Here is a 24,474-nt window from a genome sequence, read left to right as displayed (position 1 = left end):
GGTTCCGCACATAGATGACCTTGTTGATCCTTAAGAGGCCCTACTCTCTCCCTAGTTACTCTTTTGCCCTTTATGTATTTGTAGAAGCTCTTTGGATTCTCCTTTGCCTTATCTGCCAAAGCAATCTCATGTCCCCTTTTTGCCCTCCTGATTTCTCTCTTAACTCTACTCCGGCAGTCTCTATACTCTTCAAGGGATCCACTTGATCCCAGCTGCCTATGCATGTCATATGCCTCCTTCTTCTTTTTGACTTGGGCCTCAATCTCCTGAGTCATCCAAGGTTCCCTACTTCTACCAGCCTTGCCCTTCACTTCATAAGGAATGTGCTTACCCTGAACCCTGGTTAACACACTTTTGAAAGCCTCCCACTTACCAGACGTCCCTTTGCCTGCCAACAGACTCTCCCAATCAACTTCTGAAAGTTCCTGTCTAATACCATCAAAATTGGCCTTTCCCCAATTTAGAATTTTAACTTTTGGGCCAGACCTATCCTTCTCCATAGCTATCTTAAAACTAATGAAATTATGATCACTGGTCCCAAAGTGATCCCTCACTAACACTTCTGTCACCTGCCCTTCCTTATTTCCCAAGAGGAGGTCAGGTTTTGCCCCCTCTCTAGTCGGGCCATCCACATACTGAATGAGAAATTCCTCCTGAATGCACTCAACAAATTTCTCTCCATCCAAGCCCCTAATGCTATGGCTGTCCCAGTCAATGTTGGGAAAGTTAAAGTCCCCTACTATTACCACCCTATTTTTCTTGCAGCTGTCTGTAATCTCCTTACATATTTGCTCCTCAATTTCCCATTGACTATTTGGGGGTCTGTAGTACAATCCTATCAAAGTGATCTCTCCCTTCTTATTTTCAATTGTAAACAATTTTACAACACCAAGTTATAGTCCAGCAATTTTATTTTAAATTCACAAGCTTTCGGAGATTTTCTCCTTCCTCAGGCAAACGTTTGCCTGAGGAAGGAGAAAATCTCCGAAAGCTTGTGAATTTAAAATAAAATTGCTGGACTATAACTTGGTGTTGTAAAATTGTTTACAATTGTCAACCCCAGTCCATCACCGGCATCTCCACATCATTCTTATTTTCAGTTCTACCCATATAGACTCAGTGGGCGAACCCTCGGATATATCCCCTCTCACTACTGCCGTGATGTTCTCCCTAATCAAGAACGCAACTCCCCCTCCTCTCTTACCTCCTGCTCTATCTTTCCTATAGTATCTGTACCCTGGAACATTGAGCTGCCAGTCCTGCCCCTCCCTTAGCCATGTTTCAGTAATAGCTATAACATCCCAGTCCCATGTACCCATCCATGCCCTGAATTTAATCTAGACTTCCCTTGGTCTTTGCCCTGATTTCTCAGACCATCTGTCCGGTCATGTTTTGTACACTCTCCCTTACTGCCTTTTGTTTCTGTCACCACTTTACTTCCCACTGACTTCCTGCATCGGTTCCCATCCCCCTGCCACATTAGTTTAAACCCTCCCCAACAGCACTAGCAAACACTCCCCCTAGGACATTGGTTCCAGTCCTGCCCAGATGCAGACCATCCAATTTGTACTGGTCCCACCTCCCCTAGAACCGGTTCCAATGGCCCAGGAATTTGAATCCCTCCCTCTTGCACCATCTCTCAAGCCACGTATTCATCCTAGCTATCCTGTCATTCCTACTCTGACTAGCCCGTGGCACTGGTAGCAATCCTGAGATTACTACCTTTGAGGTCCTACTTTTTAGTTTAACTCCTAACTCCCTAAATTCAGCTTGTAGGACCTCATCGTTGGTACCTATATGCACGACAACTGGCTGTTCACCCTCCCCCTCCAGAATGTCCTACAGCCGCTCCAAGACATCCCTGACCCTTGCACCAGGGAGGCAACATACCATCCTGGAGTCTCGGTTGAGTCTGCAGAAACGCCTGTCTATTCCCATTACAATCGAGTCCCCTATCACTATAGCTCTGCCACTCTTTTTCTTGCCCTCCTGTGCAGCAGAGCCAGCCACGGTGCCATGAACCTGGCCGCTGTCACCTTCCCCTGGTGAGCCATCTCCCCCAACAGTATCCAAAATGGTATACCTGTTTTGGAGGGAGATGACCGCAGGGGACCCCTGCACTGCCTTCCTACTCTTCCTCTGTCTGTTGGTCACCCATTCACTATCTCCCTCAGTAATTTTTATCTGTGGTGTGACCAACTCACTGAACGTGCTATCCACGGCTTCCTCAGCATCGCGGATGCTCCAAAGTGAGTCCATCCGCAGCTCCAGAGCCGTCAAGCGGTCAAACAGTAGATGAAGCTGGACACACTTCCCGCAGGTGAAGGAACCAGGGACATAGGAAGGATCCCTGAATTCCCACATCCCACAAGAGGAACATGACACGGGTCTGGGATCTCCTGCCATGACTTAACCCTTAAATTAGCTTAACAACAACTACAATGTCAAGAAAAAAAAGGAAAGAAAAACTACTTACCAGTCACCAGTCAAATATGATTGAAAAAAATGTATATAAAATTGTATAGAACTCACAGCACAGAATTATATAGAATTTACAGCATATTTGTGCTGGTGCTAGTTCTTCAACGGGAGCTGCCTCCTCTTCCATTTTCCTGGCCTTTCCCATATTCTTAATTTTCAATTACTTATCCAATTCCCCTTTTACATAGTCTGTCCTCATAGCCACTTGTGATAAACCATTCTATGATCTAATAATCCCCTGTGAAAACTTCCCATTTTGTTCTCCTAGTGATAATCCTGAGCTCTGCCCCCTTTAACACGTGCCTCGTCATAACTGGTATTTCTTGATATACCTTATAAAATGTTTTAAGAAAATCTGTATGTAGAATATCCATTGTATGCCATGTATCTGTACACTGATTTTCCTCAAAAGACTTAAATTGGTCAAGAATGTCTGATTAGTCCAAAACTATCTAACTATTCACTAATTTCATCTGTTATTATGAACCGAATATTTGCCCACAATGGAGCTGAAACTTTTAATTTCCTGTTTTTGTTGATGGATACTACTATATAACCATTGTTCCTCAGTAAATTGATAAATTTGTTTTTTATTGATGTACCAAGACTGTCTGTCACACACTTGCTCAATGGCAGATTGTTTGCTTTGTTCTACATGGAAGTTGATATTTTCTTCCATGATCAAAGTTGGAATCGCAGGCTGCTTTTTACAGTCTGCAAGAAAAATGAAGTCTGACTCCAAACTGTTCCTCTGCTAATTTTCCAATGTACCAATTTCTCACCAAATACTGGAGAGTCAGGGATATGGATACATTGGTATTCTGATTGGCTGAAACATAGTGATTTTGTTTCTGACTCTCAAAAGTTTTTTCAAGTATGACCGTACTGCATTGCCAGTGGCAGCTACGGTGACTTGTTTGTCATATAAAAATAGCACATTAACTAGTGAGGGATTTTGCATCATTTGAGTTTTTCTTTTCTGACAATTTTCTTTCCTGCCTCCCTGAAGGCATTGACTCCTTGTTGGAAACATAGAAAATAGGAGCAAGAGTAGGCCATTCGACCCTTCGGGCCTGCTCCACCATTCAAAATGATCATGGCTGATCGTCTAACTCAGTACCCTGTTCCTGCTTATTCCCCATATCCCTTGATCCCTTTAGCACTAAGAAATATATCTATCTCCTTCTTGAATACATCTAATGACTTGGCCTCCACTGCCTTCTGTGGTAGAGAATTCCACAGGTTCACCACCCTCTGAGTGAAGAAATTTCTCCTCATCTCGGTTCTAAATGGCACATCCCGTATTCTGAGACTGTGACCCCTGGTTCTGGACTCCCCAGCCATCGGGAACATCCTCTCTGCATCTAGTCTGTCTAGTCCTGTTAGAATTTTATATGTTTCGATGAGATCACCTCTCATTCTTCTAAACTCTAGTGAATATAGGCCTAGTCGACCCAATCTCTCCTCATACGTCAGTCCTGCCGTCCCAGGAATCAGTCTGGGAAACCTTCGTTGCACTCCCTCCATGGCAAGAACATCCTTCCTCAGATGAGGAGACCAAAACTGCACACAATACTCCAGATGTGGTCTCACCAAGGCCCTGTATAACTGCAGTAAGACACCCCTGCTCCTGTACTCAAATCCTCTTGCAATGAAGGCCAACATATCATTCGCCTTCCTAACTGCTTGCTGCACCTGAATGCTCGCTTTCAGCGACTGGTGTACAAGGACACCCAGGTCTCGTTGCACCTCCCCTTTTCCCAATCTATCGCCATTGAGATAATAATCTGCCTTTCTGTTTTTACAACCAAAGTGGATAACCTCACTCTTATCCACGTTATACTGCATCTGCCATGTTCTTGCCCACTCACCCAACTTGTCTAAATCACATTGGAGCCTCTTTGCATCCTCCTCTCAGCTCAAATTCCACCCCAGCTTTGTGTCGTCTGCAAACTTGGAAATGTTACATTTAGTTCCCTCATCCAAATCATTGATATATATTGTGAATAGCTGGGGCCCAAGCACTGATCCCTGCGGTACCCCACTAGTCACTGCCTGCCACCCGGAAAAAGACCCGTTTATTCCTACTCTCTGTTTCCTGTCCGTCAACCAATTCTCAATCCATGCCAGTATATTCCCCCCATCCCATGTACTTTAATTTTGCACACTAACCTCTTGTGTGGGACCTTATCAAAGGCATTCTGAAAATCCAAATACAGCACATCCACTGGTTCTCCCCTATCTATTCTACTAGTTACATCCTCAAAAAACTCCAGTAGATTTGTTAAGCATGATTTCCATTTCATAAACCCATGCTGACTTTGTCCAATCCCGTTAATGCCCTCCAAGTGTTCTGTTATCACATCTTTTATAATTTTCCCCACTACTGATGTTAGGCTAACTGGTCTGTAATTCCCTGTTTTTTTCTCTCCCTCCTTTTTTAAATAGTGGGGTTACATTTGCCACCCTCCAATCTGTAGGAACTGTTCCAGAGTCTATAGAATTTTGGAAGATGATTACCAATGCATCCACTATTTCCAGGGCCACTTCCTTTAGTACTCTGGGATGTAGGTTATCAGGCCCTGAGGATTTGTCAGCCTTTAGCCCCATTAATTTCCCTAGCACTATTTTTTTACCAATACTGGTTTCCTTCAGTTCCTCCCTCTCTCTTGACCCTTGGTTCCCTAACATTTCTGGCAGGTTATTTGTGTCCTCCTTTGTGAAGACAGAACCAAAGTATGTGTTTAATTGTTCTGCCATTTCTTTGTTCCCCATTATAATTTCCCCCATTTCTGACTGCGAGGGGCCTACATTTGTCTTCACTAATTTTTTTCTCTTGACATATTTATAGAAGCTTTTATAGTCAGTTTTTCTGTTCCCTGCTAGTTTACTCTCATACTCTATTTTCCCCCTCTTAATCAATCTCTTTGTCCTCCTTTGCTGAATTCTGAACTGCTCCCAATCCTCAGGCTTGCCGCTTTTTCTGGCAATTTTATATGTCTCCTCTTTGGATCTAATACTATCCCTAATTTCTTTTGTAAGCCACGGTTGAGCCACCTTTCCTGTTTTATTTTTGCGCCAGACTGGAATGAATAACTGTTGTAATTCCTGCACACGTTCTTTAAATATTAGCCATTGCCTATCCACCGTCATCCCTTTTAGTAAAGTTCCCCAATCTATCATAGCCAACTCACACCTCATACTTTCGTAATTTCCTTTATTTAGTTTCAGGACCCTAGTTTCGGATTCAACTACTTCACAATTCATCTCAATGAGGAATTCTATCATGTTATGGTCGCTTTTCCCGAAGGGACCCTGCACAACAAGATTGTTAATTAATCCTTTCCCATTGCATAACACCCAGTCTAGGATCACCTGTTCTCTAGTTGGTTCCTCAACGTATTGGTCTAGAAAACCATCACCTACACACTCCAGGAATTCCTTTCCCACAGTATTATTGCTAATTTGGTTTGACCAATCTATATGTATGTTAAAGTCACCCATGATTATAGTTGTACCCTTCTTGCATGCGTCTCTAATTTCCTGTTTAATGCCTTCTCCTACATCTCCACACTGTTTGGGGTATGGTTTCACAGGCACAAGTTCAGATGGAAGTTATCCATACAAGCCTCAGCAGTGAGCATCTGCAAGCTATTTTTTTGGGGAAGGGTGAAAATTGCAGAATCCTTAACTGCTGTTATTGCTGCAATCTGCTAACTCAACAGATAGAAGTCAAACCCAGGATCATCAGTTCTGTATGGCTCAGTAATATACTGGATGGTGACTTTACCCACTAGCCCTTTAAGGAAACCACCCCAGTGAATTATCTTTTTTGTGACGTAATGAGGATTAAATAATTTAACGATTTTTGGAAGTGTAATTGAATACAATTGATAAGTGTAAACAATTTTACAACACCAAGTTATAGTCCAGCAATTTTATTTTAAATTCACAAGCTTTCGGAGGCTTCCTCCTTCCTCAGGTAAATGTTCAGGAGCTCCTCGAAGCCTACGCATTTATACATATAGAACAATACATGGTGTTTACAGAATGCCCCTGACAACGGGCAGTTGCAGGGGCATTCTGTAAACACCATGTATTGTTCTATATGTATAAATGCGTAGGCTTCGAGGAGCTCCTGAACATTTACCTGAGGAAGGAGGAAGCCTCCGAAAGCTTGTGAATTTAAAATAAAATTGCTGGACTATAACTTGGTGTTGTAAAATTGTTTACAATTGTCAACCCCAGTCCATCACCGGCATCTCCACAACACAATTGATAAGAGTTGGGAGACATCTGTGATATTAGTGGAACCTGTCTTCATGCTGCACATCAATATGTTTGTATTTAATATTTCTGTTAAAATTACTTGTCTAATGTATCGTAGAAACAGAATACAGTATATAATTGAAGATGTGGGACATGATGCCATATCTCACCCAATCTGAGCAATTAGTTAAGAATCTCGAAAGGATGATTTCCCACTCTGATTTTCATATCATTTTTTTATTTTGTACTTTATTGTAGATCTCATACTAGATTATTTTAATGTATTGATTTGTAACAACTAATGTGGGTAAGAAATAACCACTACATAATGCTAAACAGTATATTTGATATTTAGAACAATTACAATAATTTTAAAACTTTCTTTGGTTGCATTTAGCTTTTGACAGAACAAGTACATAGGAAAATGTTTAATGCTGATGAGATCACAGATGCATTTTGATAAAAGATCACTCCAGAGCTAGTTGTCAGGTAGAAGAGGATCATTAAATTTGAATCATTGCCAGTGCACATGCTGTTCTAATAGCAGCCTTCCTATTTGATTTAGAAAGGCCTCAGTGATAATTCTGGAGGTTTCTGTATAGGAAAATCTTAAGTGACGTTTGTTCTGCACAGGGTTAACTTCCTCCCACAACTCCTTGCCAACTGACTCAATGATCACATTTTGCCTAGTCTAAAGTAGGTTAGTTAGTACACATCTGCAATATTGATCCAGTCGACAAGATTGTCTTGATTGTAAATGACTAACGATAAAAGACAAAATAGCACAATTGTCATGTTTACATACTTTTATAGGCTGAGTTTTGTTATTGGCAGTGTGCAGTGTGCAAGAAGAAAATTAAAATTACTTGTACCTTCAAAAACATTTTGAAAAAGATGAATAGGGAACTGGCAACTTTGCAATTTAGTCAGTAAAAACGAGCTATCTCTTTCTGGTTCTTCAGCCACTTTTCTGGTCTGGTTGCTAGAGTTTTTTAAAATAATGTTTTGAAAAGTGCTCAAGAAGCACATCAGCTTCACAAAGGAACATTCTTGCTCTTTTAATGAAACGGAATCGGCATGTGACTCGGTGTTACCGCAGCTTTTGTCCGGTAAAGCCTTGTGTCGGTTGCACATGTAATAAAGAATTGGATTGAACGTGGCCAAACAAATGACACGGGATGTATTCAATCGTGGAATATAAAGGTTTAAAGTCCGATTATCGTTGTGGGTATTGTGGCTCGGCCGATGGTAAAGTGTCCACGGGTAAGTCAGAATCATCTAAATACGTTGGGGGAAAGATGATTAACACGGCCATGTACTGAAGAGTCTTTCATATTGCAAGCTTCCGCGTCGCACAACAAATAACTTTGTGACCGAGGCCTTGGAATAAGTGCAGGCCTCTGTGTATCGAAGCACTTTTGCAAGATCACTCCGATAGAGCATCTTTTTGCTCCAAAAACAGAATATCAAAAATGTAAAAATTCAATCTCATGTAGTTAATGTCCTTTTAATTAAAAATTTTAAAAAAAAACAGCCACCAGCTCGACACAGGAGCTTGACCACAAAAGCAGGGATTCTGGCTGCGTCAGCGTGAGAAGGGTGGGTGTTACTCCAGGAACATCTTCATTTTATTAAAGACACACACACACACATAAAATAATAAAACATCACAGATTTTAAATATATCACAGGATTTAAACACCTGATAGACTATTGCTTCCTGGACTGTAACGTGCCCCCCCGTAAAAATAACGATCACAAAACTGGGAGCTAAATGCAGCAACTCGAAGTGACGTCTGACCATATTGTACAAAGTCTTGGAACAAACTGGCCGGGACTTATTGCAAAGTATATTTTTGAACAGCTGTGCTCTGCTGTCTTCCACTATTTAGAAGATCTTTATATGCAACACGAGCAAAATAACTTTAATAACCAGCACAGCTGGCACCGCCCCCCCCCACGTGCTCGCGCCCCCGCGGGCGCACAGGCTCGTGCTCGTGTCCGCGCCGCTGTCTCATTGGCTGGTGGGCTCGAGAGAGCGCGCGCGCGCTGTGGGCCCGGTAACAACTGTTGAGAATCATGGCCGCCAGAGGCGGGGGCGCTGTCAGTATTGTCGAGTATTTCACCGAGGATGAGGGTGGCAAGTGCGGCTACTGCAAGGGGACTTCCAGCAACTACTCTAACGGTGAGAGAAACCGCAGTGTGTAAAAGATCCGGGTTAATGTTTGGAATGTATTTAAAAGGATGAGTGATAAAAGAGGAGGGTGTTTCTCCACAGAGGCTGGACCAGGCCCCCTTTCCTCCTCCTCCTCCTCCTCTTCTTGCGCTTCAGATTGATCAGACCAGACATGCATCGGAGAAAGGAGTGGGGCTGGTTCAAAAGAGGTTCACACCCACCTCCCCGCTACCTATGATACTCAAGCATTGAAGGAGCGGGCTGTGATTCCAGGGTGACTCAGGCACACATCCTTGGAAATTTCATTATTATTATTACTATTATTCAGGTAAAATAGTATGCTCTAGTGCATTTACCTATCTTATTTAATACATTTTGTTCTGGGGAACAATAACATATGGTGGGGGTTCCAAATAATATTCAGTCACTTATCTCATTCAAAAGCAAAATACTGCGGATGCTGGAAACCTGAAATAAAAACAGGAAATACTCAGAAAATCAGAGAGCATCTGTGGAGAAAGAAACTGAGTTAACGTTTCAGGTCGATGACCTTTTGTTAGAACTGGAAGAAGTTGAAGATTTAACAGTTTTTCAGTAAGTACAGAGCCAGGGGAGGAAAAAACAGAAGAGAAGGTCTCTGATAGGGTGGAGGGCATGAGTGATTAAATGACAAAAGTGATGATGGTGCAAGGTGAGGAGGGTGGCAATGGGACAAGTAAAGAAACAAAAGATGGGTCTTGAGGAGCTGTAAATGGCAACAGCAGAATCATTACCGGCACCTGCTGTCTGAAAAAATGGGAGCAGTGGTTATGATCTGAAGTTATTGAAATCAGTGTTGAGTCCAGAAGGTTGTAACTTATCTCATTCATTGATGGAGGATGCAACCTCAATTGTCGTTTTTATGAGCTCAGTACATAGTAGGGTTGCCAACTCTGATTGAACGTAGTCTTGGAGCACGTGACAGTTGCCTGCAGTTTGCATATACTCGCTTTAAGCGGTAGCTTATAGCAAACTAACATATTCGTGCGAACATGATTTGCCTGATATACACGATGGCCGGTATAACAGGGTAGCGCTATACATTACTGTAGATAAGTTGGATGGTTTTGCTGTTGATATGAATGTGTTTTTTTGCGATAATGTTAGAGGTTAAAACTCCACAGTGTTCACACAGAATGATTTTGTCAGAATTGTTAGCTGAGAAAAGGATTATATCCCTGATGTGATCAAGGGAACCACGTGTACTCTTGATGAATGAATACGGTCCTTGAGAATATAAATTTGGACATTAACACTAACCGTTGCTCTAACCTTAATGAATCTGATCGATGCCAACAGCTGACTGAACCCTTGTCATTATTGGAAACCACATCGCTAATCGGTACTTCGATAATAATTCAACACTTTCTAATTTTTGCTCTTAACTTGTGTAATTCACAAGAATGTTGTAGATCAAGGTTGCATTAACCGTACTTAGGTGTGAGCTAGTGAGCAAGCACAGCTATTTCTGCCTGAAATAAACGGAACACTTAAAATGCTATAACTAGCAACTTCGAAATTGATGTTACTGCAAACAGCTAATGGTAATCGCTTTAAATATGGCCTTTTTAAGTGAGCACCTGAACCATGCTGGGACCAGTGTTCTGGTAAACCGAATAACTAGGACGGTAAAGAAGGCTTTGAACTAAATAGAGGGGGGAGGGCTCAGGTGGGGCGAAGTTTAGATTGATAAAGAGAAAAGACAAGGAAGTAGTACAGGAAAATGATGGGGGTAATGATAAACAGAGTGTGTCAGGAAGAGACAGAGCGTACAAACATGAGTGCACTAGCAAATGGGGCTGGGGTAGGAAAGAATGGTAAAAAGACAAAATTAAAGGTTCTTTATCTGAATGCAAGCAGCATTCGTAATAAGATAGATGAATTGACGGCACAAATAGAAACATAGGTATGATCTCGTGGCCTTTACAGTGATGTGGTTGGGAGCTAAATATTCAGGGTTATTTAACATTTCGGAAGGATAGGAAAAAAGGTAAAGGTGGTGGGGTAGCTCTGTTAATAAAGGATGAAATTGGTATAATAGTGAGAAATGATCTTGGCTCAGAAGATCAAGATGTCGAATCAATTTGGGTGGAGGTAAGAAATAGCAAAGGAAAGAAATCACTGGTGGGAGTAGTATATAGGTCCCCTAACAGTAGCTACCCTGTAGGGAAAAATATAAATCAGGAAATAAGGGGGGCTTGTAAAAAAGGTAATGCAATAATCATGGGCGATTTTAACTTTCACATAGATTGGATAAATCAAATTGGCAAAAATAGCCCTGAGGAGGAGTTCATAGAGTGTATAAGGGACTGTTTCTTAGACCAATATGTCGGGGAACCAACCAGGGAACAGGCCATTTTGGATCTGGTAATGGGTAACGAAACAGGATTAATTAATGCTCTCAATGTAAAGGATCCCTTGGGAAGCAGTGATCATAACATGATAGAATTTCACACCCAGTTTGAGAGCGAGGATCTTGAGTCTGAAACTACTGTATTAAATTTAAATAAGGGCAATTATAAAGGAATGAGAGCGGAACTGGCTAAAGTGGACTGGGTAAACAGATTAGATCGTATGATGGTGGATAATCAGTGGCAAACATTTAAAAAGATATTTTATGACTTGCAACAAAAATATATCCCTGTGAGGAGGAAAGACTCCACAAAAAGGGTAAACCAACCATGGCTAACCAAGGAAGTCAAGGATGGTATCAGGTTAAAAGAAAAAGCATACAACATGGCAAAGATTACTGGTAAGCCTGAAGATTGGGAAAACTTTAAAAACCAGCAAAGGATGTCTAAAAGAATAATAAAGAGGGAGAAAATAAATTATGAGAGTAAACTCGCAAGAAATAAAAAGACACACGGTAAAAGCTTCTACAAGTACATAAAAAGGAAGAGGGCAGCTAAAGTAAACATTGGTCCCTTAGAGGATGAGACTGGGAAATAATGGAAAACAAGGAAATGGCAGAGGAATTGAACAGATATTTTGTATCTGTCTTCACAGTGGAAGACACTAATAACATTCCAATAATAGTAGAAAATCAAGGGGCAAAGGGGAGGGAGGAACTAAAAATAATCACTATCACGAGAGAAAAAGTACTAGGTAAACTAATGGGTCCAAAGGCTGACAAGTCCCCTGGACCTGATGGCTTGCATCCAAGGGTCTTAAAGGAAGTGGCTACAGAGATAGTGGATGCATTGGTTGTAATCGTCCAGAATTCACTGGAAAGGTCCTCCTGGAAAGGTCCCAGCGGATTGGAAAACTGCAAATGTAACACCCCTATTCAAGAAGGGAGTGAGACAAAAAGCAGGTAACTATAGACCAGTTAGCCTAACATCTGTCATTGGGAAAATGCTAGAATCCATTATTAAGGAAGTAGTAGCAGGACATTTAGAGACTCATAATACAATCAAGGAGAGCCAACATGTTTTTATGAAGGGGAAATCATGTCTGACAAATTTATTAGAGTTCTTTGAGGAAGTAATGGGCAGGGTGGATAAAGGGGAATCAATGGATGCAGTATATTTGGATTTCCAAAAGGCATCTATGAGGTGCCACATAAAAGATTACTGCACAAGATAAGAGCTCATGGTGTTGGGGGTAATATACTGGCATGGATAGAGGATTGGCTAACTAACAGAAAACAAAGAGTTGGGATAAAAGGGTCATTTTCAAAATGGCAATCTGGAACTAGTGGGGTGCTGCAGGGATCAGTGCTGGGCCCTCAACTATTTACAATATATATCAATGACTTGGATGAAGGAACAGAGTGTCTTGTGGCCAAATTTGCTGATGGTACAAAGATAGGTGGAAAAGCAAGTTGCGATGAGGACACAAAGTGTCTGCAAAGGGATATTGACAGGTTAAGCAAATGGGCAAAAGTTTGGCAGAAGGAATATAATGTGGGAAATTGTGAAGTCATCCACTTTGGGAGGAAAAATTTTAAAAAAATATTATTTGAAAGGAGAAATACTACAAAATGCTGCGGTGCAGAGGAATCGGGGTGTCCTCGTACATGAAACACAAAAAGTCAACATACAGATGCAGCAGGTAATCGGGAAGGCAAACGGAATATTGGCCTTTATTTCTCGGAGGACGGAGTATAAAAGCAGGGAAGTCAAGCTGGTGAGACCACACCTGGAGTGCTGCGTACAGTTCTGGTGCCCTTATTTAAGGAAGGACATACTTGCATTGGAGGCAGTTCAGAGAAGGTTCAATAGGTTGATTCCGGGTATGGAAGGGTTGTCTTATGAAGAAAGATTGAACAGGTTGGGTCTATACTCATTGGAGTTTAGAAGAATGAGAGGAGATCTTATTGAAACATACAAGATTCTGAGGGGACTCAATAGGGTAGATGCTGAGAGGATGTTACCCCTCATGGGGGAATCTAAAACTCGGGGGCATAGTCTCCGAATAAGGGATTGTCCGTTTAAGACGGAAACGAGGAGGAATTTCTTCTCCCAGAGGGTCGTGAATCTTTGGAATTCTTTACCCCAAAAAGCTGTGGAGGCTGAGTCACTGAATACATTTAAGGCTGAGTTCGACAAATTTTTGATCAAGGGAGTCAAAGGATATGGGGAAAGGGCGGGAAAGTGGAGTTGAGGTAAAAATCAGATCAGCCATGATCTCATTAAATGGTGGAGCTGGCTCGAGGGGCTGAATGGCTTACTCCTGCTCCTATCTCTTATGGTCTTATCATGTGCACTGTATTGCATTTGTTCTATGTAGTTGAGTATCTTTGCTCATAGTTCTGTGGCAGCAAAATGCTGCGGTACAGAGGGATCGTGTGAGAAGTTCTGAGAGCCGGGAGGTCGCCTGCGCGAAGGTGAAGAAAGTTCACAGACGCAAACCTCAGGCGTCAAATGTACATGCACCCATTGGATACATTGCAACTGAAAATGATTGATTTCAGATGAATGCAATGTCAACAAAGCAGATAAGAATTCACTTCAAATTAATTGCTACAATCCAAAGGAAACCGTTAGTGTAAAAATTATAATCGTACATAAATTGCTACCCTCCGGCTAGAATGTTCTGTGCTGCACACTGTAAACCTGAAATCCTGATGTCATTTTGTGCAGCCATTAGACCTCTACACCTTAAGTGCCAACACAAATGTCCACTGAACTTGTGTCCATTTTGTATTTGCTGCAGATTGATGGTTGTTAATTACTTTATGAAATGAATATGATATATGTTTCTCAGTTACTTCAGAAAATATTCATAGTTTCGGTAAATGCAGAGCACAAGATAAGGTTTAAATGATTAATCTCCTTTTCCATTCATTTTTGTTATTCCACTGATAACCTGCCAAACATACACACTCTTCAGCCAAGGTTCATCTTTACACTGTTAATGGATCCGGCTGCCAGGAGATATGAAACAGCGGCCCCAATTTACTGCGATTTCCCCAAAACATGATGCAGTATGGAATTGCAGAAGTAACCCAGTGATCTTCTGCTCAGGGCATTCCAAAGCACATTGCCACCTTGCTTCCATTCATTAAACACCTTGAAATTATTATTTTAGTAATAGGAAGTTTGAGCTCTAGAGGTAATACATTGCTTCAGCCAGTGGAGGCTGTGTTGCAAATATGGAACTTTAGCTTTCACCCTTCGGTCAGTTTTAAAGGGAACCGCTTATGTCGACAAACCAATCATGTCGAAAAAATGTCTCTGCATAAAATGCTGAAGCAGCCTTCGTGGAATAGGTAGTTCTTTTCCTAGCATTCATACCGGCAGAGAAACCTCTCAATTCTCAGGGTTGAATGTCATACATGTGCATTCGGGTGCAATGTTGAAAGTGACAGGCCTGAGAGAATTTGGCGTCGGGAAGGAAGGGGACTGTAAGGGGAAGTGTTGCTGATCCCAGCTCAGTTTAACTGAATGAAAGCAGAGCTACTTTAAGAATACTTGGGTCCCAGGCTCCAAGAACAGTCGGGCCCTCCTCCCCTCGGCATCCCTCACAACCCCCCCACCCCCCCCCCGATCCATTAAAATTATTAAAATGTTTGTGTTCCTAGACAGTTAAAAACATAAGAAAAACCAGGGATTAAGAAAGGCATTATTTGAACACTGATGCACATTGCTCACACACAGGGTTGCCAGAAATTAAAATATGTTTGTAGCTCAAAGTCAATCAAATAGTAGCCCAGAAATAGCTCAATATTATGTTGCCTAAAGATAAATGTGTATGAAATGACATAAAAATTAACATTTTGTGTTTCATCTTAATCTATATTTTAATACAAAAACCAAATTGGCAGAATGGTTCCATTTTTTTCCTAAAATAACCCTTTAAAATGATTAAATGTGACAATAATACTACAGTCAACACCTTTTGCAGTCCGTTCTCTCAAGCAATCCTGTCATTTCTGGCAAATTTGCAATAAAAAATAACTGAAGATGTGCAACTCAGGATTTTAAAAAATATTTAACTTTGCCATTTGCATCACTGCAATTTTAGCTGATAAACAGGCTCTTAGAACTGAAACATTCATTCTTAAATTAAGTTAAATGCCCAAGTGCAAAATTCCCACAGCTGCTCTTGGATTTTGGAAGCAGAAGAATGGCTTTCCTTGATTGAACATCTAAACCTTGTTTTAAAAATCATTAAATTAAAAAACTTATTAAAAAAATGTTGAAAAAGCAGAAGTCTAAGAAATGCACTTGGGGAGGGGGGGAAGTATTGACACAATTTAATTACATGCCAGTCTTTTTAGAAGAAATTATACAAGCAACCTAGATTGTTATTTTAAGTTTCTAGTCAATAACAAGGTATATACAACAAGGTTTTGTGAGGAGAGGCTTTCACTGAATGATAAAGGTTTGCTTACACTCAACCTGCCCCCAAATAATTTCTCCATCGTACATTTGCTTTCTAAAACTTTTATAACACTGTCTTTGTATTACTGCAAACTAACAGCAGCCTGTGCTTTGATAATTAAACTGAATAATTTTTTTTAAATCACCAGAGGTGGTGCTTTTGTCAGTTATTACCTGAGCCCCAGGTACTGCATGATCTAGGCCAGCACCGTTGACAATAATGCAAAGCACGCAGCACACCAATGAAACTGTCATTAACTGTTTAAACACTCATGCTTGGGACTCTTTCCCCTCCCCTTCACGTTGCAAGTTCATGACCTCGCTCTCCCTTCTCTAACCATAGGCAGCAGTGTGGAGATGTTAACAACTGCCGAGTGAACATGGTGGCAGCAGCTGCGCTCACCTGGCAAGCTCTGCTGACTTCGCAGATTTTTTCTCCCAGGTTGCTCGCAGCAGTATCGGGAGATCAGTCTCAGTTTTGGGAGCCTCCCGGACCATCTGGGAAGGTTGGCAACCCTAATAGATAGGAATATAGGAAAGTACAGGATTGGGAAAAACTGTAATGCTTCTGATTGGCTGCAAAAGGTAGTACCTTTTAAGTTGCCCACTTCCTCAAATAAGTACCTCTGTTACTCGTCCTCTTTGTTTCTCTCCCGAAGGCTAAAATTCCTGTTTTTCTTGAATTTCCAAAAAATGTAGACGATAAAGCATTGTTTCCTCCGGAAAGGTCATGAAATTTTAGCACACGGTGTTAATTTCTCTTCCCCCTTTCTCAGTGTTTACTAGTTGCTTTTTCCCTGTTGTCTGCTACTCTCCTTTTTCTTTTTCTCTATTACACGCCCTTTGCACTGTTGCACTGACTTTTCCTGATGCTTCCTCTGTTGCTCAAGTGATCTTTAGACAGTGTCTTGTTCCTTCAATGACTTCTCATTGCTGCCTTTTCCTCCAGTGATTTCTTCCACCAGTTCACCCCCATCCATGTACATACTTCATAAGGCACAGGTGCTTCTCTGTTCTTTGGACTCCTGAATAGCTGATTGGCATGTTGCGTAAGTTGCTTTGCCAATCCCAGGTCCCTAAATAGCTGATTAGTGGGCATTTAACAACTTGGCAATACAGAAAGATAAAATGGAGCTGCATAAAATTTATAAAATGAGTACAGGAATTGCAGATGACTTGAGTGGATTCTGCATAAGGGTGGAGTTGTGCTCATGTTAAAAGACCAAGATATGGCGTACTTTGTACAGAAAGCTTCTTTCCTCTTTAAAATGGTTGTTTTGTTGCTGAAAGCTTTTCTGTAATATTTGTATACATGTGATGTAAATATTATCAGTGTCACTGTGTGCTTGTGCAAACAAAGAAAGTGCATTTAAAAATTAGTTTGGCGACAAGATGATGAAACGTGGTGAAGTCTGCTTCAAGTCTCTGCTTGGGGTCATAGTGTTATAACTAGCTTGTACCTTTAAATGTGGCATTTTATTGATCTACGGTATGTTAGAATATGTTTTTCTCTGCATTGCATTGCTTTTGTTTTTCCTGTGCTTTGCTGTAATTGGCATTTTAGAGCTTGTTTACCAGCTAACTCTTTTTGCCTCATTTTTGCTGTTCCTCTCTGAGTCTGTCCAGTTGTTTGTGAGTCAGTTGGCTCCATCATAGAATCATAGAAAATTTACGGCACTGAAGGAGGCTGTTCGACCCATCGTGTCTGTGCCGGCCGAAAATGAGCCACCCAGCCGAATCTCACTTTCCAGCACTTGGTCCGTAGCCTTGAAGGTCACGGCACTTCAGGTGCACATCCATGTGCTTTTTAAATGAGTTGAGGGTTTCTGCCTCCACCATCCTTTCAGGCAGTGAGTTCCGGATCCCTACCACCCTCTGGGTGAAAACAGTTTTCCTCAGCTCCCCTCTAATCCTTCTACCAGTCACTTTAAATATATGCCCCCTGTTTATTGACCTATCTGCTAAGGGAAATAGGTCCTTCCTATCCACTTACTCTAGGCCCCTCATAATTTTGTGCACCTCATTTAAATCATCCCTTAGCCTCCACTGTTCCAAAGAGAACAACCCCATTCTATCTAATCTTTCCTCATAGCTAAAATTCTCCAGTCCTAGCAACATCCTCACAAATCTTCTCTGTACCCTCTCTAGTGCAATTACATCCTTCCTGTAATGTGACCAGAACTGTACACAGCACTAACCAGTTTTATACAGTTCCAGCATAACCTCCCTGCTCTTATCATAGAATCATAGAATTTACAACATGGCAACAGGCCCTTCGGCCCAACATGTCCATGTCGCCCAGTTTATACCACTAAGCTAGTCCCAATTTCCTGCACTTGGCCCATATCCCTCTATACCCATCTTACCCATGTAACTGTCCAAATGCTTTTTAAAAGACAAAATTGTACCCGCCTCTACTACTGCCTCTGGCAGCTCGTTCCAGACACTCACCACCCTTTGAGTGAAAAAATTGCCCCTCTGGACCCTTTTGTATCTCTCCCCTCTCACCTTAAATCTATGCCCCCTCGTTATAGACTCCCCTACCTTTGGGAAAAGATTTTGACTATCTACCTTATCTATGCCCCTCATTATTTTATAGACTTCTATAAGATCACCCCGAAACCTCCTACTCTCCAGGGAAAAAAGTCCCAGTCTGTCTAACCTCTCCCTATAAGTCAAACCATCAAGTCCCGGTAGCATCCTAGTAAATCTTTTCTGCACTCTTTCTAGTTTAATAATATCCTTTCTATAATAGGGTGACCAGAACTGTACACAGTATTCCAAGTGTGGCCTCACCAATGCCCTGTACAACTTCAACAAGACATCCCAACTCCTGCATTCAATGTTCTGACCAATGAAACCAAGCATGCTGAATGCCTTCTTCACCACCCTATCCACCTGTGACTCCACTTTCAAGGAGCTATGAACCTGTACTCCTAGATCTCTTTGTTCTATAACTCTCCCCAACGCCCTACCATTAACGGAGTAGGTCCTGGCCCGATTCGATCCACCAAAATGCATCACCTCACATTTATCTAAATTAAACTCCATCTGCCATTCATCGGCCCACTGGCCCAGTTTATCAAGATCCCATTGCAATCCTAGATAACCTTCTTCACTGTCCACAATGCCACCAATCTTGGTGTCATCTGCAAACTTACTAACCATGCCTCCTAAATTCTCATCCAAATCATTAATATAAATAACAAATAACAGCGGACCCAGCACCGATCCCTGAGGCACACCGCTAATAAAGGAAAGTATTCCATATGCCTTCTTAACCACCTTATCTACCTGTCCTGCTAACTTCAGGGATCTGTGGACATGCACTCCTAGGTCCCTCACTTCCTCCGTACCTTCAGTATCCTTCCATTTATTGTGTACTCCTTTGCCCTGTTTGCCCTCCCCAAATGCATTACCTCACACTTCTCCGGATTGAATTCCATTTGCCACTTTTCTGCCCACCTGACCAGTCCACTGATATCTTCCTGCAGTCTACAGCTTTCCTTCTCACTATCAACCACGTGGCCAATTTTTGTATCATCTGCAAACTTCTTAATCATGCCCCCTACATTTAAGTCCAAATCATTAATATATATCACAAAAAGCAAGGGGCCTAGTACTGAGCCCTGCGGAACCCTACTGGAAACAGCCTTCCGGTCACACAAACACCCGTCGACCATTACCCTTTGCTTCCTGCCTCTGAGCCAATTTTGGAACCAAGTTGCCACCCTCCCTTGGATCCCATAGGCTTGTACGTTTTTTGACCAGCCTGCCATGTGGGACCTTGTCAAAAGCCTTGCTAAAATCCATGTAGACTACATCAAATGCACTACCCTCATTGACCCTCCTTGTTACCTCCTCAAAAAATTCAATCAAGTTAGTTAGACATGACCTTCCCTTAACGAAACCATGCAGACTGTCCTTGATTACTCCATGGCTTTCTAAGTGACCGTTTATCCTATCCCTTCAGAATTGATTCCAATAATTTGCCCGCCACCGAGGTTAGATTGACTGCTGTAATTACTCGGTCTATCCCTCGCTCCCATTTTAAACAATGGTACAACGTTAGCAGTCCTCCAATCCTCCGGCATCACGCCTGTATCCAGTGAGGATTGGAAAATGATGGTCAGAGTCTCCGCTATTTCCTCCCTTGCTTCTTTGAACAGCCTAGGATACATTTCACCCGGCCCTGGTGATTTATCTACTTTTAAAGATGCTAATTCCCTTAATACTTCCTCTCTCACACATCGCAGTTTGTATGTTTCCAGCCTGCTTTTTTTCTGGCATGTTTTGCTTTTCCTCTTTTTGAACATTTACTTTTGGTGCAGCACAAACAAAAATGTCATGTTCCACAGAGCTATGCTGGACAATGCCGCTAATCTTTAAAGCAAGAGTTGTTGCTCCTCTCTTTGGGGTTGCGAAGGGAAAATCCTGTAACCACCAGGCGAAAGTCCGTCAAGGAGATTACGAAATGGGTGGAAAGCCATGTGTAAGATGTCAATTTGGTAAGACTTGGAGAAACTGGGATGACCCGAGTTTATTTAAACTCTTGCATCTCTATACTAAATATGGCAAATTGCCATCACTGAGAGTTTTTACATTTATGCAGATATCTTGCTATTGTAGAACTGTTTTGTATAGTAGTCTGAGGAGCTGTAAAGTTTTAATGTATTTATATTGTAGGTATGTGGGCTCATGGTATGACAGTCCAGGACTATCAAGATCTAATTGACCGAGGATGGAGGAGGCAAGTACCATTCTTAGATTAAGCGATATTGTACATTAATGTCCTGATTGTGATCCAATACAGAAGAAAGAAAAGAAAGAACTTGCATTTGAATTTATATAGATCTTTCACATCCTCAGGACATCCCAAAGCATTTTACAGAGAAGCACTTTTTAAGTTTTTAGTAGGGAAATGTGGCAGCCAAGTTGCACACAACAAGGTCCCATAAACAGCAGTTGGATAAATGGTCAGATCATCTGTTTTAGTGATATTGGTTGAGGGATAAATGTTGCCCAGGACCCGAGGAGAACTTCCCTTTTCTTTGAATGGTACCATAAGATCTTTTGCGTCCACCTGAGAGAGCAGTCTCCGACAGTGCAGCACTCCCTCAGTACTACACTGAAGTGTCAATATAGATAATGTGCTCAAGTGTTTGGAGTGTGGCTTGAACATACAACCTTCTGATTCAGAGGCAAGAGTGCCACTGCTGAGCCAAATTCACACTTAAAATGAAGGAAATGTTGCATCCTAATTTACATTCACTAGTCGAAGTGATTGCGTTTTCATGTCACATGATTTTAGTTACATTTGTTGGTCTCTGTAGCTCTCCACACTTCGACTAATATCAAAATTGTTATTACAAGTCCTCTTCTCAGCTGTTGGAGATTATGCTGTTTAAAATCCTGCGTATAATGCAGGAAACAAACTGTCATGATGACATTATCAATGAGAGGTTAATCTTATATCTCTAGTTACATTATTTTTTCAATTTTTTTCCAACAGCCCATGGAAATTTAGTGCACAAACCTTAAAACCTTAATGTTGCGTATGTTTATAAAATGCTAGCCTGCTTTCAGGATATTCCCAAGGTGCAAGATGTTCCATTTATGATTCTTAACATTTCCAGGTGTTTTTTCTGTCAATTTCAGTGGTATATGGACCTTAAATGATTTGATAAAATTTTGTCTGCGAAATTTAAAAAGTGATAGATTAGTTGTGATGCTGTGGATTGTAGCCCCAACCCATCTCATTAAAGAGAAAAAGGATAGACATTCACAAACCATATACTCCCAACGGGAAGAGCGGGGAATTCAAGGCTCTTATGGGAACCCTGGGCTCTTCTTGGCACAACTCCTAGTGCCCATTTTTACAGCAGCATTGAAGGAGGCATTGGAGCTGGTTGCCTGCCCTTTGCATGTGTGTGGTGCTGGAAACCCAAGAAAGGACATTTTTTTAGAACCTTGCTGAAGGATCAAAGGCCATAGTGCAGAATATAATCAAGGCTGAAAAGAATAAGAGATGAAATTATGTAGTGGTGATTAGGTGATACCAAACCTGGGTTTGTAGGAAGAAGGAAAGAATTAAGTAGTTCCAAAATTTTGAAGTTTTGGGAAAGACTTAGTTAAAATAGGAGAACTCCATGTTCGACAACATGTTTGGAATTTAGAAGGAACAAGAGAGCAAAGGGCAGAAGGGTGTGGTGAGAAAGAGAGAGAGAGAGAGGTTGAAGGTTAGAGAGGGATTGCCTTTCAGACAAACATCACCTTGCCCAGGAATGAGAGAGAAGTTGGTAGAGCTCCAGATACCAGAGTTTTTTAAAATAAAAATATATTATCTGGATAGCTTGATGTTGGGTCGATGCAACTTCTTAATCTAGGTTACGGTTGATGGAGAGAGACTAAGTCAAGTGAGTTCATCACAAGAAAGGGAAAATCCTCATATTGATTTGTGTTAACCTTATGCATCTCCTAACAGTGGGCAAAACAGAAGCCTGGCAACTGATCATTTGCCTTTCTCTTGATGTGTGGTGCAGGATACCAAGTCAATTCAAAACAAAATCAGACTGACTTGTTTGGATTTGATTTACACTATAGCTGTAATATTCTAATGTCAACTCTTAATCATTTTCAGGAGTGGTATGTACGTTTATAAGCCCACAATGAATCGAACATGTTGCCCTCAGTACACAATAAGGTAAGAATTATGTCTGTCTTCAGGTAGCTGTCAGTAAATCCACTTCCTTACAAAATTTTTTTATGTGGAATTCTTAGAGGTAGTGTTTAGAAAAATACCTTAATACTAACTGGCCAAGAACCACCCAGTGATGATGTCAAAGAACAATTTACTTATTTCAGGCAGCCTGTGAGCAGGTATGGATCACCTTGTAGTACATAACAGTTACAAGTTGAGCTCAGCATATGACTGTATGCTTCACTTCATAAAATATCCATACTCTTTTACTTTGCAAAGTTACATACAGTTCAGTAACTTCTAATATCTTATTTCCAGGCCTGGACTAACCCTCCTTTGTTACTTGCTAGTTTCAAATAACTGACTGTACTTGTTGTTTAATGATACAGTGATGGGACTTCAAGAAAGAGAAAATTGGCCCACCATATTACACAATTCTGTAACCACTTCTGATCTCTGTGGAATGAGCAGATTATTTTGAAAAACAAGAAACTAACTCAACCTTTAGAAAAAAACATTGATGAATCAGCCAGGAAACATTAAAATCCCAGATCTTTGAAGACTCGAATGAAATATCTATTTTATTTGTTACACTGTTTATGGTCAATTAAAAAGCTTTTAAAGGTTTTGGTTATATTTGTTTCAATTGCTTTATCTCCCACTTGTGCGGTAAAGAAAATTAGAATTCAGAAAACGGGGCTTTTTAAATTTCACTGATACACGTCTAGTGCTAAAAGATGTAAAGGCGCAAGGGATTTGTGTATCCATGTGCACAGATCACTAAAAGCTAAGCCAAGTTAATGCAACCTGGCCTCATAATTTAATCCTTTAAGCCCTGGCATCATTGTGATTAATCTGCACTTCCCATTCCAAAGCCTCTTTTGTTGGGCTTTTTGATTACTTTTGGTACCTGTGATTTAGGTTTCCATATGCACAGATTACTAAAAGCTAGTGCACAGGTACCAAAAGTAATCTCAAAGGTTAACGAAATGTTAGCCTTTATCTCAAGGGGTTGGCATACAAAAATGAGGAAGTGATGCTTCAGTTGTACAGTGCCTTGATTAAACCCTATCTGGAGTGCTGGAGTTCAGTTTTGGGCATTGAACCTCAGGGAAGAGGCCTTGGAATGGGTACAGTGCAGATTCATCACAATGATACCAGGCTTAAATTATGAGGACAGGTTGTATAAACTTGACTTGTGTTCTCTTGAGCTTGGAAGGTTGAAGGGTGATCTAATTGAGGTCGTTGAAATGATAAAATAATTAGATGGGGAAGATGCAGAGAAACAATTTTATGGGATATGGAGCAAAGGCAGGTAAATGGAATTGAGATACAGATCAGCCATGATCTAACTGAATGGCAGAACAGTTTTGAGGGGCTGAATGACCTACTCTTGTTCCTATGTTCCTATGAACCCACGATCTTACTTCCAAAAGACCAAGTCAGCTACCCAAAGGAAAGGGTTGTTAGCAATACAGATAATTTTTAATGGAATACAGCAGTGAAAAATGTCAAACTTTTACCTTTTCCTTACCTCAGAGCTTTTCATGCACTGTAGAACACTTTGTATTGATTAGACTGGTCCCTGCCTCACCCCTTGGCTTGGAAGTTTAAAAAATACTGTACATCTTATGCATTAGGTATCATGATGTATGTAATTTGTGAATATTTTGATTTATGGCTGTACTTGAACAGTTTCATAAAAGCATGCAGTTAGATAAGGCCTCTGAACTGGTCTAACAAGTTATTGCCACAAATTCTGTTATGCTGTTGAAGTCATGCCACAGGGTACATATTTATATTTTCCAAGGTAAATTGCCATCTCATTGTCTTATTTTGGGATTGATGCAAGCAACAGTCTGACCATTGATCCTTTCTAAAGTCTGACTTTTGGTTGACTACAAATTTCAGTACGATACACTGTGCCTGACTGAAGCTGTGGTATTCTTCCTTGTTATGGAATTTCTGATGGTCTTGAATTA

General features: G+C 41.1%; 1 protein-coding gene across 9 annotated transcripts in view; it reads left to right on the top strand.

Moving 5' to 3' along the window:
- The first annotated feature begins 7,762 nt into the window (after nt 1-7,762).
- Nucleotides 7,763-24,474, top strand: part of LOC137340046 (arginyl-tRNA--protein transferase 1) — a 200,275-nt gene continuing 183,563 nt past the window's right edge. For 7 of the 9 annotated variants that reach the window (XM_068002268.1, XM_068002271.1, XM_068002269.1 and 4 more), the window contains exons 1-3: nt 8,813-8,935; nt 20,479-20,542; nt 22,433-22,495. In XM_068002268.1, the coding sequence (XP_067858369.1) occupies nt 8,830-8,935; nt 20,479-20,542; nt 22,433-22,495 (233 nt within the window). In that variant the 5' untranslated portion in view covers nt 8,813-8,829. Of the gene's footprint in view, nt 8,014-8,812; nt 8,936-20,478; nt 20,543-22,432; nt 22,496-24,474 lie in introns of those variants that run through there. The other 2 variants (XM_068002265.1, XM_068002272.1) reach the window with 2 other exon arrangements.

The sequence above is a fragment of the Heptranchias perlo genome, chromosome 21 (assembly GCF_035084215.1).
Source record: "Heptranchias perlo isolate sHepPer1 chromosome 21, sHepPer1.hap1, whole genome shotgun sequence".
Taxonomy (NCBI): domain Eukaryota; kingdom Metazoa; phylum Chordata; class Chondrichthyes; order Hexanchiformes; family Hexanchidae; genus Heptranchias; species Heptranchias perlo.
Note: the sequence above shows the minus strand (reverse complement) of the source record. Positions and strands in the feature narration are given on the sequence as shown.